Below are 15,836 nucleotides of genomic sequence, written 5' to 3'. Positions count from 1 at the left end.
TACATTCATTGAGCACTACAAGTAGTAATCAAAACTTTGATGAGTGTAAATCTTTGATCCGTTTTACAAAACTTTCTTCCAATTGCCAACTAATACTTCTTTTGAAAACAAATACATTCATAGAAAACAAGACATGTAAATTCTCACTAGTGAAATTATTATTTATTTACAAAATCCTTCTACGACACAACAAAACGTCGTTTTCTTCACAAACTTTCTAAATTCCGTGTAAAATGCTCTCGATCTCCTTCACTACAACATTCATGCTTGGTCGACATTGTCTCGTCTCCTTAACGCACCGCTCCGCCAAAACTCCAAGCTCCTTCATCGACTCAATCTTCATCCCCGTCGCTCCTTTCCCGATCACCGGATCAATCACATCCATCAATCTCCCTTCTTTCAAAACTTTCCTAACAAACACAACCAAATTCACATCTTCCTCGTCTCTATTGAAATCAATCGCCTTCTTACAAGTCAGCAACTCGAACAACACAACCCCGAAGCTATAAACGTCGCTCTTATCCGTCAACTGGAAGTTAAGATAGTACTCTGGATCTAAATACCCTAAGGTTCCTTGCGCACAGGTAGTAACGTGACTCACATCACTCAAACCTAATCTTGATAATCCGAAATCAGCAACCTTAACATCAAGATTCTCATCTAGTAATATATTACTCGATTTAACGTCTCTGTGATAAATCGGTGGTGTAGCTGATGAGTGAAGATAAGCAAGTCCTTGAGCCGTTTGGTGAGCGATCATGAGACGTCGCCGCCACGGTAAAGGATCATATACTCCTCCTCCTCCTCCGCCGCCGCAGTAGATGTGTTCATACAAAGTTCCGTTAGGGACAAACTCGTAAACTAGTATCGGCATATCCAATTCAATGCAGCATCCGAGAAGCTTCACTAGATTCTTATGGCTAACTTGGCAAAGGATCTGAACCTCGTTGACGATTTGGTATATGCTCTTCTCGTTCCCTAGCTTGGCTCGTTTCACGGCTACGGTGGTGCCGTCGTCGAGGTTTCCTTTGAAGACTTCGCCGAATCCGCCGAACCCTAGGAGGTTCGATTTGGCGAAATTGTTTGTTGATTTGACGATCTCTTTGCCGGTGAAGATTCGATCGAGTCCGGTACTGTTGGTAGCCAATAAGTGACGGTGTAGTTTCCTTAAGCTCGCCCACGATTGGCTTCCGGCGGTTATCCGATTCTGCTTTGTGATGATCGTCTTCATTACGAATCCGGCGATCAATATTGCTCCCACTCCTCCGGTTAAACCTGTTCAATAACCGAAACTAATCAGTCTAAAATCGAACCGTACCGGCTTGAATCCAAATTGATTTGGATAATAAACCAAAGAACCAAACCGAATCTGATCCGGTTTTACCTCCAATCAAAGGTAAATTGCTCCATCTTTTGCATTTCTTTCCCTTAGAACATCGGTTAACTAAATAAACATATAACAAATTTTGCACTTAGTTAACGGAACAGCTCAAATCTAAAACACAAATCAAAAACCAAATCACAAAACCGGACCGGACCTTCACATACTGCGTTAACCGAGTTCCATCGAAACCCTTTCTTGCAGAAACATCTCGTCTGTCCTAAATTCGTAGAATCGCCTAAACAAACCGAGTTCACCAAATCTTTGCAATCTCCCTGAATCTTACAAACCGGTTCTCTCGGAGTTTCCCATAGTATCTCCACGGCCGGTTCACCCCATTTACTAACCGGCATCAGCAGATCCAGATTCATATAACTCTGATAAGCCGAACACATATCTGTCCTAGCTCTGTAAACTTTATAAGTATTAACCGATGCACCGGTTTTATACCAGCAGCACGATGACACGCCTCGGCACTTGCTTCGTACTTCGAGATTCTGGTTGAGAAACTTGTGGCACAAGCTATTGTCTGAGCAGTTAAACCCTTGAGAGCTGTATGAATCTAGACCATCTTTTGTACAATTCATGATTATAACCGTGTTACTACTACTAACGTTGAAAGGAAGGTTCGGGTCTAGCTGAATACCGTGGTACTTGATATCGACCGATACACATTTGTTTGGTTCGAACCCTGGTGGACGGAGAACGAACCGTTGGCCTGACGGGTCAATTGTTTTGATCGGATTGGTTGATCCGTTGAGCGTATCGAACCATAGAGAACCACGTTCATCACACCGGATCTTGTAATCTGGATCGCCACAATCTAGTCCTGTGCTTAGCGGGTATGGGACTTGAGTGGACCCGCAGTTAGGGCATCGTTTGAAAGCTTTTACAGTAGAAGAAGAGAAGGAAAGAAGTAAAGAAAGAGTGAGCAGGGTGATGAGAGATAGCCATGGAAGCTCCATTTTGTTTGTTTTATTATGGGCAGGTGCTTTCTCAGGGTGTGTGTGATATATTAGCTGCATGTGTACTATGATTTCCGTTTTCATCTTTTATAAAATAGTGTATTGTTTTCCCGATTGCATCAGGGGGTACATTAAAAGCTGTGTTTTGATATCTTGAATTGACCCAAAATTCTGTTTATTTTTACTTCGTTAACAAGGAGAACACATGTCGAAGATGTTTTTTTTAATTGCGTGCCAATAAACCCATTTGTTCTACAAATTTTGGTGGAATATAGTTTCGAAATATAGATGACTTCCAAATACGAGTATTACACATCGGAATTAACCTGACCAGCTCTTGCGACTGTGATGTGAGTAAAAAAAGCTAGTTACATGTAAATTTTAAGAAATGTTTTTCTTCACTTCTTTTTTTTGGTTACTTCGCCCCAAAATTTATATGTTCACTACTACAATAATTGAATGATATAATCCTTGACCAAAATAAAAGTTTTGTGTATCCGAGGAATATATTTCTTTATACTTGTAAGTACAGAGCCAACTGGCCTGTTATAATGTGTTACAGTGCCAATAAACCCAAGCATATAGTTTATTAGTATAACATTTAACGTAAAATATTCATTCTTCTGTTTTTTTTTTGGTGATTATACTACTTTTATATTTGCACTACAAATCTGGTTTCCCGAAACTTCGGACTGATCGTGGGTGAAGAGTCTTTCTGCTAAGGATGCGTTTATTTGTACAAAATAAATTATGAGTAGTCAAAATATATTATTTGTACAGATATGAAGTTAAAATTAAATTTGCTTTGTTTTAAGAAAAAAAAAACAGTAAATGTACGACAGATCTTAGATATCACCTATCCACTCTACGTCAATCCATTCTAAGGTATTGTACCATAGTTGAGTTAACTTTTTAGAAAACGCAACAATCTCTTAAACTAGAAGTTGCTCCGTGCGTAGCACGGATTTGTCTTCGTATTTTTCCGTTAGTTTAATTTTTGTAATTAAATTATCATTTGTTCTATTGGTAATTTCTTTATTTACGGTTAGATTTTTATTTTTTTTTTTCTTTTTGTAATTGAGGTTCTTTTTCTATTGATAAAAATGGTTTATTTTTTTGGGGAGAAGAGTCAAGTATCTTAAGTAGGGTTGGGCATTCGGGTAATCCGTTTAGGTTCGGGTATTATCCATTCGGGTTCGGATAAATGGGTTTAGAAAAATAGAACCCATTGGGTATTTTTAGATATATGGGTTCGGTTCGGTTTGGGTACTACCGGGTTCGGGTTGGTTTGAGTTACAAAATTTAGAACCCGATTAGTACCCGAACTATCGGGTACCCGAAAAAATATAATTAAAATTAATTAAATTTAAATAAATTTAGTTAAATTTTGACTTCTGTGACAAAATATTTTAGATATTTTGATTATTTTTGATATTTAGGTATAAAACTAAATGAAATATTCAAAATTATAATCATAATTTTGGGATAATTGCATTATATTAATGATAAATATTATAAATATGTTTATGCTTTCGGGTTTAATGGGTACCCAAACGGGTACCGGATATTACCCGACCCTAACCCGAACCCACGAATATTAGAAAATAGAACCTAATAGGGTTTTATAGGCAAACCCGTACCCAACCCAAACCCGGTTTTTCGGGTCGGGTTCCGGGTTGAGTATTCGGGTATGGTTTTTATGCCCAGCCCTAATCTTAAGTAACTAAAAACTATATCCTCATGTATGATGAATATCATTAATCATGTTTACTTTATCTAATAACAAAATGTTTACAAGCTTAGACTGATTCTCTTTTATAATTAGGAAGTGTTGTTTTGCGATGTAACCGCTTTGCAATACATTCATGGCGGAACTTGTGATTACAAAATAGATGGTTTAGGTAATGTATTTGTAAAATTATAATGATATTAAACATTAAATTGGTCGATCAATATTTAACCAACTTCAAAAAAATATATATATATTTTAAATAATATTCAAGGTTTATTCATGTGTCTTTACTCTCTAAACACAATGAATTCAAACTTCAATAGTATTTTTTTTATTTAGATTTAGTTAAAATCCAAAAAAAATTATGAGATTCCATAGAGAGTATTTTCCTATAGTTTTCTGTATTTTAACAATATATAAAATGCTATATTATTTCTTTTTCTTTTATTCATTGATTTAACTGTAACCATAAGTAGTAGTCTATTAAAAATGACCATTGTAAAGATATGAAATTGAAGTGATCTCTTTTGGAAGTACAATACTTGTTATACCATAATTATCCCTACCATCACAATCACCTTTTTTGGTCCTGTTAATACAAGACGAAAAATGATATGAATCCTTCATTGCCTATTTAGTAGCTTTAAGCGAAAAATTAAAAAAAAATAAAGATCACATTTTGGTGATTTTATTCACTTTGACATTGTTAAAGGAAAATCCTCATCATCTTTGTCTTGTTGTTAAGTGAAGAAATAAGCGAAAGTTGAAATTCAAGTCCCATATCACAAGGTAACTTAAGTCATGAATTACAAATCACCTGGTAATTAAAACGTTGTTTCTTCAGTGTCTTTCCTTCCACATGTATTAGAGATATGATCATCGATTTTAAACTTTGAGTCTCCCTATCCGTAGTAGTAATCTTTTAAAAAATCCAAGTTAGAATAATATATAAATAAAGGAATTTATAATTAAATTTTAAATTCAAAAAATTCATTTTCTAAAACAAATATACCTTTGTTTGGGATACATCTTACGCTAAGTTGCATTGTTCATTTATCTTAGATGTCATCGTGAAACTCTGGTAAGATCTTGTGAAATTGTAGGACGAAAAGAATTCTTCCCTATCAAGAAAAAATGTGACGGATTCCTTTGACTTTATACATATGTCGTAGTGTACATGCACGTAGGCTTCATGATGTCTTTATGTCGTAATTAACCTTTACGAACTCGTTGAGGTAAAACAGACAAATGTCATTACACCTTAAGAGGAGAAAATAAGAGTAACTAAATTTTTTTACATGCTTGCATAAACTTTATTTCCTTGTCTGAGATCTTGAATCCTCCGTTTTCATTTAAAAAAGAACTGTGCAATGATCAGTTTCATTTACCTGATCTAAAGAAAAAAAGTTTCAGATACATGAGACTTTCCTAGAATCTTGACAATAAATTGAGGACGAAAAAGAATACAATCACATCAAAAACATATTAAGGAACCAGCCAGTCAGCCACTATAGTAGGACAATTTGCCGGTTTTAAAGTAATGGGACATTACAGAATTTTAGATAAGAAAAGTAAGAGATTAGAATTATGACTAAACATTGAAACTGATTTTTTTATATATAAATGTAAACTAAGTTATTGGGATTTAAAGGTGATAATGGGTTAGCCTTACATGGTTTACTGAACCGACGATAAAGAAGAAGTCAATATTAACCATGTTATAATTTTGAAATTGTGAAGAATACATATGGCCCATTAGTAGCATTAATTCAGTTGTACGCCCATATATATTGGTTTTAAGTTTTAACCCACTAAAATATTAACCAATTTATGGAAAGCAGAATGTTGAAAACAAAACATTTACTAAAGAAGGTAATACAGAACAGGTGTCGAGAAAACAAAGTGCCACATGTCAGCTCCAAAGGAAAAGTTAAGTGAAACTTTGTCATATTATATAAGATACTAGCTAGTAGTATTTGTATGTACTATGTAGTAATCCTTAAATAGCTCTAAATAAGGTAGCAAAATAAGAAGAGATGTCTCGTTAAAAAGCAAAATATAATTAAATGATCCTTACTCGCCAAAAAATTAGTAATCTTACTGACTTTTGCTTGTACATCCATGTTAAGCTAGCCAATTAGCATCTATCTTACTGACGTTTGCTAGTGCGTCCATGTTAAGCCTTGTGCCTTCCAACGTATTATACAGCAGTTACAACATTATTATACTGCACTTATAGTGACACTTGTTTCTGTTTCCCTAGTTGTTTCATTGTTTAACTAAAATAAAAAACTTAATGGAAGTACACGACAGTTAATATTTAAAATTTTAGTCACAAGTTAGCTGTGATTCGATGTATATTTATATATTGACCGTGGATCTACGCTTGTCATGGAATATACTAAAGATTTCCCAATCATCCTTTTCAACTCGGCAGTTTATTAAACCTAATTAAACTAGTTTCATTGCGTGGTTGATTGTAAATTTGTAACTAGTAGATGAGTTATCCTCCCAACTCGTCAAAAAACTGTAGTCACGACTAACACTGATTGCACGACTTTTTCTGATTCCTGATACAAGTGAAATAGAAGTGAAGTGCTGTGACTAAGACTGTACAAAGCAGGACACTGACTTATTGTTCTTTACCAATCTAAAAATCCAATCGTTTTTACACCAAATCTAAAGAAACCTAAAGATCCTTTCATACCAATCAGTATTTTATTCTAGTCTTCTGCAATTTCCCCATGTTACACAATACAAAGTCAAAGCCCTCTCCCTAAGGAAAACATGAAGACAGGGAAAGACTGAAGAAGAAAGTATATATAGCAAAAAGCCTGTATGTACAGCTTCTGTCAAACCTATAGGCACCTAAAGTGGCGAAAACACGAAAATGTAATATTGAGGATCTGGTGCCTGGTTGGGAAACCTCAAGTGGGTGAGTCTGCTAGTAGCAATGTATGCCACCATCCACACGCCACTTTCCTCAGTCTGCAGCCCTCCAGCTGGACTTGAGTAGGAATGTTCCGGTCAATCGTGTCCCCTAGACCCAGCTGTTGAGTAACAAGAGGGATGCAAATGAGATACTTTTTGTACAAATACAGTGATACTGAGACATAACCGGTTAGCAAAACAAAACAGAACAACTTCGTACCTGCCCGTATTTGTTCCATCCCCAACATAGCAACCGACCATCCTCTGCAGAAACAAAAATTACAGTGCGAATCAGCAAAATCGAGAATACACTTAGTAGTTAGTTAGCACCTCTATCACAAAGTTGAACTCGAATCCGAAAGGGCAATCTACATGTTTCACGAACATGTTCCATGTTTCAAAACGAGGTTATGACTTTTTCTCTCTTGAAAAACTTAAAGAGAGACCACAAATTAATACTGAAAACAATACAAAAGGAGACCTGAATACAAGTTGCAGCATCTCACAAGCTAGGGCTCTTTAGTATCTTCTCGTTAAAACAACTGAAAACAAATTGCTAGGGCTCAGTTCGGTTCGGAGAGGTCCCTTTCTGCCATTAACATTTAGTAACCATACCTGCCAAAACCACACTATGCCGCGCGCCGCAACTAACTGCTTTTGCATGTTTACCCTCCAAATTCTGGCCATCCAGCAACCTCGGTATCATCTACATCACAAGACAGATGATACAATCTTTCAGTAATACCAAATGTTTCAGTTCATGCACTGCAGAAAACTTCCAGAATTGGTTTACAAACTTTGGATTACAAGAGATGTCACCTCAGCGTGATCAGTGCCAGTTCCCAGTTGACCAAATTGGTTTCCACCAAAGGCATACACTTTACCATCACTAGAGATGCAAATAGTGTGCCACAATCCAGCTGCTACGCTTTCCATCGGAACACTCTGCACTGATGAAACAGCCATGGGCCTTAACTGATCATTTGTGTTTCCATGGCCACACTAAATGCAAAAAAATTGTTGGGTTAGCATGAGCACATGGAGAGGCTATACCGAATGCAGTTAAAGTCAAAAGCTTAGTCAACTAGATAACGAGACAAATATTGCTACGCTGTATAACATTCACCTGTCCATAGAGTCCCCATCCAAAAGTTATTAACCCTCCAGTATCTGCAACTAGGAAGGACGAGCAATCAATATCACACTATCACAAAGTTTTCCAACTTTAGAAATACATATACTGCAACGTAACCTCCTATTCTTTCATTGCACACGAGTTTGATCAGTAATGTACAGAGGAAAAACTCAGAAAAGAAAATGGACCTGTAATTGCCGCGCTATGGCGGCCTCCACAAGAAATAGCCTTTATGTGCCGACCAGGTTCTCTTGAAACTTGAGTAGACGTGGTTGTTATTCCTTGATGCAATATGAAAGATCTTTCTTTTCCAGATCCAGGTGATTCAAAGCAAGAAATTAGATGAGGAGACGAGACCATTTTGATCCGGGAACCCAATCCTAATTGCCCTTCGCCTCCATATCCCCAACCCCAAATCTGTCCTATATCTGAAACTTCCGCAAAAACATGATCATCCTCAAATGAATCTTCAACTACAAGGTAGCAGCTTCATCTTGTAAAGAAGTCGTTTATTCAACTTCACCTGACAACGCCAGAGTATGCCGACCACCAGTAGCAACACTGGTGATCCTCACTCCAAGGCCAACACTCACAAGTGAAGGTGTGATAGCAAAGAAGTCCTCTCCAAGTGAAAGGCCTTCGGCTTCATCTTTGGCAGTTGAAACCCGCCTCCGCTTCACCAATTCCTCCCCTCCCTTCCGATTCTCATTCTGCAGTGTCATACCACTTGCTGCATTTGAACCTTGTGATGATGGACTCACTATGACAATTCAAACATACCATATCCATCAACAGTAAATAAATTACAAAACTAAAACCAAAGATATCTGAACCAGTCTCACCTTGCTCACTCGAGCCACTCTGCTGTTTCCTAACAGGATCCTTTGATGGAATGCATTCCTTCCAACCCCAAGTAAATGCTTCACCAGCCTCTGTACACACCACCAACACACAGGTCATGAGTAAAAGACAAGAGTTACAAGTGTCATTACTCCATTTCATGTTGCAGTTGACCAAATACTCTACCTTAATACTTCATACATGGACCAGTGTAAAGCAGTAGAAGCCAAAGCAGTGAAGTAAAGGCTAGTCAAATTACCTGTAACAACCGCACAATGTGCCCATCCTGAAGAAGCCTGAACGACAGGAGCCTCCGTGGGAAGAGGAAACGGCTCTGGAGTTTCCTTAACCAATCGTAAGTCGTAACCAAGAAAAGACAATAATCGAATCAATTTGGTAACAAAAAGGTGATAACTGACAAGAAGAGATAAAGGTTCCATAATCTTGAAAAAAAAGAAGTTTACCCCATGCTTTCCAGAAGCGACATAGCTCTGTCCTTCATCATCAGTAGAACCCCAAGTTATAAGCTTCCCCTTCTCTAATAAAACCCACAAAACATACAAAATCAGTAAAGCAAATTCCAAGTTATGATCTTTTTTTTTTTGTTAGAACATGAGTAAATAAGCTTCGAATAGATCCGATTCAGAAATCAGTAAATCAAAACCTGAAATAGCCATAGCGAATCCACAACCACCGCCACACACATCTTTCCACGAATCTCCACCGTGAACAGCAGCAGGTAAACGCACGGGAACAGGAGAGAGAATAGGGGATTTCTCCGGAGAAGCTCCTGGTAAGTAACCGGACATGTAAACTGCAGTCTCCTTACATTCCCCAATCTGAACATTTCCATTCATTGCACAGATTCTTCCAAATCCACAATCACCACCATAAAACACACACACACACACAACCAAATCCAAAAAAAAAAAACACAAACTTTAGCGAAAAAATCTAGTGATCTAGAAACGCGTTTTACTTTCACGAAAAAATCGCGTTTTGCAAAAGAGGAGTAACAGAGAGAATCTATGAAACGGAGAAACAAGAGAGAGAGAACGAGTTGACTCACTGGAAAACAAAAATAACGAAGGTGGGGAGAATCAATTACGGAGACTTAGGTTGTGCCACCTCGGATGCCACGTCATGTTAATAACACGTGGCATAATCGCGACCGCATTTTTAATACGAAAAATGTCGAGAAGTTTCCTGTAAGCAAAAAAGACCTTCCTCATATTTTTTGAAGCAGCCTTTTCTCCACTAATGGACGCGTGGTTGCAAATTTCATTAGTTTCCTTTTAAACAAAAAAAAAAAAGAAATTGGTTTCAATATATAATTGACTACGACACCTTGGTTTATTTACCTTTAAACTATATAGTTTAGCCACACAAATAGCTCTTTGTGTATGTATATTATTATTAACCAGGTTTGCATAAGAAATATAAAGACATCCCAACTGATCAATTATTATTTTGAAGCTTTCTTTCTTAGTGTCAAGAAGTGTGGACTTTTGAAAACAAACTTTATCTCTTTTTAAAAATAAAATCGTGTGTGCTATATTGATCCTTATTAATATTATTTTTGTAATAGTGCGATCAAATACACCCTAAGGTGTAGATGTTTATTCAAAACCTAAGGAGTAAGGACTATGTCCATGCATATCACAATTAAACATTTGTTTTCTGGTGGACTTTTTTGTTTTTTTTTTAATACCTATTTATTTTGAAATGGAGTGTACATTGTTTCCAAAAGCAATTACGAAAGGTTCCTGCATTTTTTACCTAGAATTTAGCCGCACTTCACATACGACTCACATTTCAAACACAATATATATTACACTTTTTTTTTTGTAAACACAATATATATATATATATATATATATTACATTCAAGCCTCTCTTTTTTCTTTTTTGGGGTCCCTAACTATTATGTTTTTTTATTAAAAAATTCCTATCAATTTATTAAGTTTTCTCTAATTTGTTTTTTAAAACTTTATTGATTCACAACAGGATCGTTTGAAACAGCTAAACGATGAAATCATCACATAAATATAGCTCTCATAGATGTATACTTATGCTAATTCCAAGAAAACAAAATGTATACTCACGCTATCCCTATTTGAGTTTTTTTTCCTCATATATACATCAAATGTATTTTTGTTCTTTTCGTCGTTTTGGTTTGTGATTTAAAATCATTGTGAGGCGGATCGCGCGCGGATGATGAGATTGGATTGAGAGATTGAGCAAAAAAAAATAGTAGGTTGGTGGGAATTATATAAGTGTTAGGGTTTTTATCTACTAGAAATTAAACCTTTTTTAAAAAAAAAAATCTACATTCCGTTACTAATTATGGTAACCAAACAATATGGCAACTCTAATTTTTATATTTCCTTCGATCGTTTTTCGTCAATAACGTTTCCTTTAATTCTTTCTATATTTTGTTTGTTTGTTAAGTTTCACTAAAAGAGTAGAGCGCATAGTTTTTTGTTTGTTTGTTAAGTTTCATGTTTCATAAGATTCACAATAAAATATGATTGAACCCTAGTTACCAGTTAGGCGTATTTGGCAATTAAACAAAACAATGATGGTCACCAATAAATGATTATAAACTCATCACAATCAGTAACCAATATATATTTACATAATAAATGTTAGTTTTTGTGTAATATTAACAAATCAATATCTAGCTAGTCAAACGAAATTATTCACATAATTACATACTTGGTGATTAAATTATTCAAACATTTACGTACTTGTTGATTTCTTATAAGGATCTAATCCTAGCCGGAGCTCAAGATCTATCACTTCTGCACTTTGAGATAAAGCCGTTTCAAGTATCCTCGTTTTGTTCTTTTCTTCATCTCCTACACAGTTATCGCTTTTATCATCTTCTTCTTTTGTTGTTGGTCGACGGACCGTATCAACGAAGAACGGTAACTCAATAAGCTCTTGCTCTAACTGATTTCTCGAAGTGGTGGCTTCTTCAGTATCTTCTTCTTTTAGGTTCGCTTGTCGAAGTTTTGCCCTGTCTTTTCTGTGGATGTTCATATGCCCTCCTAAAGCTTGTGCGTTGGAGAAACCTCTCTCGCAAAAATCGCATATGTATGGTCTTGCTTGTGATCCGGACCATGAGTATGATCGACGATCCAAGTATTTTCTATTCATTTGTATACAATATCGAGAGAAATATAAACAAGGGAGTGTAATTATAATCTGCGAAGAGATGCAAATTTGATAAAACCATCACAAGATATCATAAGAAAGGTTAAATATACTGATATACAACGTGATAATTAGTCTTTATTAAATTTAAAGTCAAAGCCGACTTTTTCTAGCCGACAAATGTATAAAGATAAGGTCCTCTCCATCGATGTATCTTACAAGTTGCTTATGAGTTGCTTAAATATTGAAACAGATTAAATATATGATAAATAATCTAATTTTGCTTAGGATCGATGGTTAGATAAGATATTTTAGATTCATTTAGAAACTTGGATGTGTCAACTTGTGATTGGCTGACAGAAAAAAAGAAAAAAAGTTTTATTTTATTTATTTTGATATCTCTCTCTCCCCAACCCCATCTCATCTCTCTCTCCTCGTGAAATTATGGAAGCATCGGAGCTATAGGATATCTCCGACGATGCCGATTAACACTAGCAAAAAAAAATGAAAAGTGTTGTTGTTGCCATAGAACCAAAATCAAACTCAATTGTAGAGTCTCTCAGTCGTTAGGGAAAGCAAAGAGAAAAAATGGTCAATTTCTTCAAACCTTTCCTCTCTCCTTTCTCCAATGGTTAGTTTCTGAATTATTTGCAGAAGAACAAGTCTGATTACCACAAGTCTGAAATGCAATCATTTTTAAGAATCCCAAATTTAGCAACTATCAATGGGCTCATGAAATTTTACAATTTCTTAAAAAGTTCTTAATCTAACTTTTTCACAAAATTAATAATAAAGTTTGTTTCAAGCAATTTTGGTTAAATCCTTTGATGGAGATCAGGAGATGCCCTAAGCTATGTGGCTATTGTCTTATGATGATTGGTTCTTATATGTTTTTAATTGATTTTGGCGTTTACATTTTAACTTTTATGGAATACTAATATATATATATATATATATGACATAGCCGACAGTGTAGATATATACGCAAATTTTCCTTATTAAAAACATTAAAATTTATGAGTTTATTAATCAAAATAACACACTGTAAATATTACTAGAATACATGCAAAATATACGGATGTAAACAGATGAGAATAAACAATGTATCCCGAAAACACATCTAGATACACCCGTATACGAGAGCGGTCGACTGATGACATATACATGTTTTACAATTTTCTTTAATCAATGTCATTAAAAAATACTTATGAAAGTCATTACACAAAAACTATATGTTTATTGATCTTGAGCGTTAGATTTTCTTCCAGTTAGAGATATGTATGTTCTATCTGTACGTCGGCATCATCGATCTCGTATACGCTATATATTTAACTGCTTTTACTAATGTCAAATTTTAATGAATATTTTATTAGAATCTTAATTAGATTATGTTCATACTTTAGTTTCTAGTGTAAGAATTTAAACTAAGAATGTAGTTAACAATTCTTTCTTTATGAATTTAGGCATTAATTTTAAATCTATGTATGAAGACGTAAAGCCGTGTTAGATTTTAGGGTGAGGTACGGTATATGATTTCACAATTTACATATATACATAAGTACACTTCTAAGATATAAACGATACATTAAACTTTCCGAACAACAAACAAACTAAGACTTAAGAAAAAAAAATATTTTCGCGGATGGCAACATGCCAACATCTAATAGTGGCAGGAAGCAAATTACATAGACGTTTAAGTTTAACTGGTCCGTATATAAATGATGACGAGTCTTGCTTAGATAACTTGTTAACGTGAACATTAATATATAACTTGCTAAGTGGTTAACAAGGGAAAAGTATTATAGACAATCGTTGTTTAGTTTCCTTAAGAAAACAATTATAGAACAGTTCCACTTTAGTCTCTTGGACTTATCCAACAAGTAAGCCTATTTTAACCCTGCGGTTAGAATATGTCAAGGGTTATGGCTTCTGATAACAACTCTAATTTAAACATTTCTTTCACTAAATTTTCAATGTTGGAGTTTCACATGGTGTCTTTTTCTTTCCCCTCAAACATACTATTTTCACATTAATACTCAAGACTTTCGAATATGATAGTTAGACCTTAGACATTATGATTATACTATCCAATATACCAAACAAAACGAAGGTTATATATATATATATATTCAGGCTTTTTCCTTCGTCTTTTTGTATATAACGTTGAGATATAAAGATGTTCTGTATGACAAGTACGAGTTTGTCACCGATACTCATTTACGGAAGATATTTAGATATTGATATATATGATCAATACTATAAATACGAACCTTACTTTTTCAGAATATTAATTAGTTTAATGGGAGACATGAAAAATGTTAGTAATGAATTTTTCATCGATACAGTACGGGAAATAAGAAAGCTCATACACGTAGTTTTACGAAACTTTTTGTATTTAGAGAAATTCGTCGGTCGGTTTACTGGTTTAGTATGCAAGTTATTTATTATTGCTCAATTCGAATCCACTTAGGGTTTATATGTATATGATGAGGCTTAGGTTTTTTCACCTAGATTCTGGGCCTAGGCCTGGGCTTAACTCAAACTGTATCATTTTTTTTCTTTTCAACCAAACATTAATAAAATAGGAAGATAAAAGTTTACAAAAATAGATTTTGAAGGTAACGATCTTGAAGACCGAGCAAGACAGTCAGCTCTTGTGTTGAAGTCTCGTAGGATCCTGGCTAAGGTGAAGGAAGGGTATGAAATCCGAAGCGATGAAAAATCCTCCAGCAAATTGGAAAAGGCGGGCCAATCCTCCGGCATCTGCATCATCGCTACTAGCTCTGCACAATCCGTCTCAAAAACTTGACAATCAACTCCAGCCGCCAATAAAGACTCCATTTCCCCTTTTCTTATTCTGAAATTAATGATATATTCATCAACCAAAAGGAAAACAAAAAAGCATTCAGAAATTTCTTGTAGATATATAATATATACTAGATTTTAACCTGCGGTACACCGCGAGACAATATTTTTACAACAAAAAATTGTATTTGTTTGTTAATTTTGTTTCTTTTGTTTAGTGTTTAAGATTATATAATTATATTTTAATTGTTAATTATAAAATTTGATCAGTTGTATACCGCAGACACGCGACAATTATTTAGTTTTATTTATACTAATATTACATTTGTACCATATTGAATTTCTTATGGTTATAAAAATAGAAATTTTTACTGCTTTTTAGATTTAACCTGTGAAAGAATTATTCTTACATTATTATATTTTAATATTTTTAGTGTTTTTAAATTTAATATGTAAGTTTAAAGTTATTTAGATTTAACCCGTGAAAGAATTATATCCATAAAAGTTATTATGCAGTATACCGCATATTAATTTATATTATAAATACTCCAATTTATTAGATTTAACCCGTGAAATAATTATTTTTGCATTTTTTATCAGCATATTAATAACCATTAAAGTTTTAATTGTTCATATGAAACAATATAGTTATTACTGAATATTAGAGTTTTTAAAAGAAGAAAGTATTGTATAGATATTTTTGGCATATGTTATTAAGTGTAATAAATTTCTTAATATATAAATTATTTTAGGAAATTATAAACCAAATTTGTAGAGACATTTTAGGAATCTAATTGATTCTGTTTGTAAGTGCAATTTTTTAAAGATTAACTTTGTAAATAAGTATAACTTAAAGGACACCAAATGTACTTCAATTTATAGAACCATC

At 34.6% G+C, this 15,836-nt stretch overlaps 3 protein-coding genes across 6 annotated transcripts; all 3 read right to left on the bottom strand.

Annotated features, from left to right (window-relative positions):
• Positions 1 to 61: 61 nt before the first annotated feature.
• On the bottom strand, positions 62 to 2,346 carry LOC104781244 (wall-associated receptor kinase-like 15). Its single transcript, XM_010505860.3, has 3 exons — positions 1,539 to 2,346; positions 1,385 to 1,444; positions 62 to 1,275 (listed from the first exon to the last, which is right to left on the bottom strand). The coding sequence occupies exons 1-3, from the start codon at positions 2,344 to 2,346 to the stop codon at positions 218 to 220; spliced, it is 1,926 nt and encodes a 641-aa protein (XP_010504162.1). The 3' UTR covers positions 62 to 217.
• A 4,431-nt stretch (positions 2,347 to 6,777) lies between these two features.
• On the bottom strand, positions 6,778 to 10,076 carry LOC104781242 (ultraviolet-B receptor UVR8). Of its 4 annotated transcripts, none has more exons than XR_002037742.2 (12): positions 9,649 to 10,076; positions 9,449 to 9,522; positions 9,244 to 9,328; positions 8,987 to 9,076; positions 8,668 to 8,904; positions 8,333 to 8,572; positions 8,136 to 8,179; positions 7,807 to 8,011; positions 7,625 to 7,715; positions 7,491 to 7,551; positions 7,230 to 7,273; positions 6,778 to 7,128 (listed from the first exon to the last, which is right to left on the bottom strand). XR_002037742.2 is itself a non-coding variant. In XM_019244774.2 (11 exons), the coding sequence occupies exons 1-11, from the start codon at positions 9,839 to 9,841 to the stop codon at positions 7,006 to 7,008; spliced, it is 1,404 nt and encodes a 467-aa protein (XP_019100319.1). In that variant the 5' UTR covers positions 9,842 to 10,076; the 3' UTR covers positions 6,778 to 7,005. The 4 variants fall into 4 exon arrangements, 1 of the variants encoding a protein (XP_019100319.1); XR_766883.3 differs by having other exon boundaries at positions 7,829 to 8,011; XR_002037741.2 differs by lacking the exon at positions 7,491 to 7,551.
• Positions 10,077 to 11,539: 1,463 nt separating this feature from the next.
• On the bottom strand, positions 11,540 to 12,210 carry LOC104781243 (transcriptional regulator TAC1-like). Its single transcript, XM_019244773.2, has one exon. It carries the CDS (start codon positions 12,143 to 12,145, stop codon positions 11,726 to 11,728), a length of 420 nt encoding a protein of 139 aa, XP_019100318.2. The 5' UTR covers positions 12,146 to 12,210; the 3' UTR covers positions 11,540 to 11,725.
• Positions 12,211 to 15,836: the final 3,626 nt, after the last annotated feature.

Source organism: Camelina sativa, chromosome 4, assembly GCF_030686135.1.
Source record: "Camelina sativa cultivar CO46 ecotype springtype chromosome 4, ASM3068613v1".
NCBI lineage: Eukaryota > Viridiplantae > Streptophyta > Magnoliopsida > Brassicales > Brassicaceae > Camelina > Camelina sativa.
The sequence above is the reverse complement of the archived record's forward strand: the minus strand, read 5'-3'. Positions and strand labels throughout refer to the sequence as shown.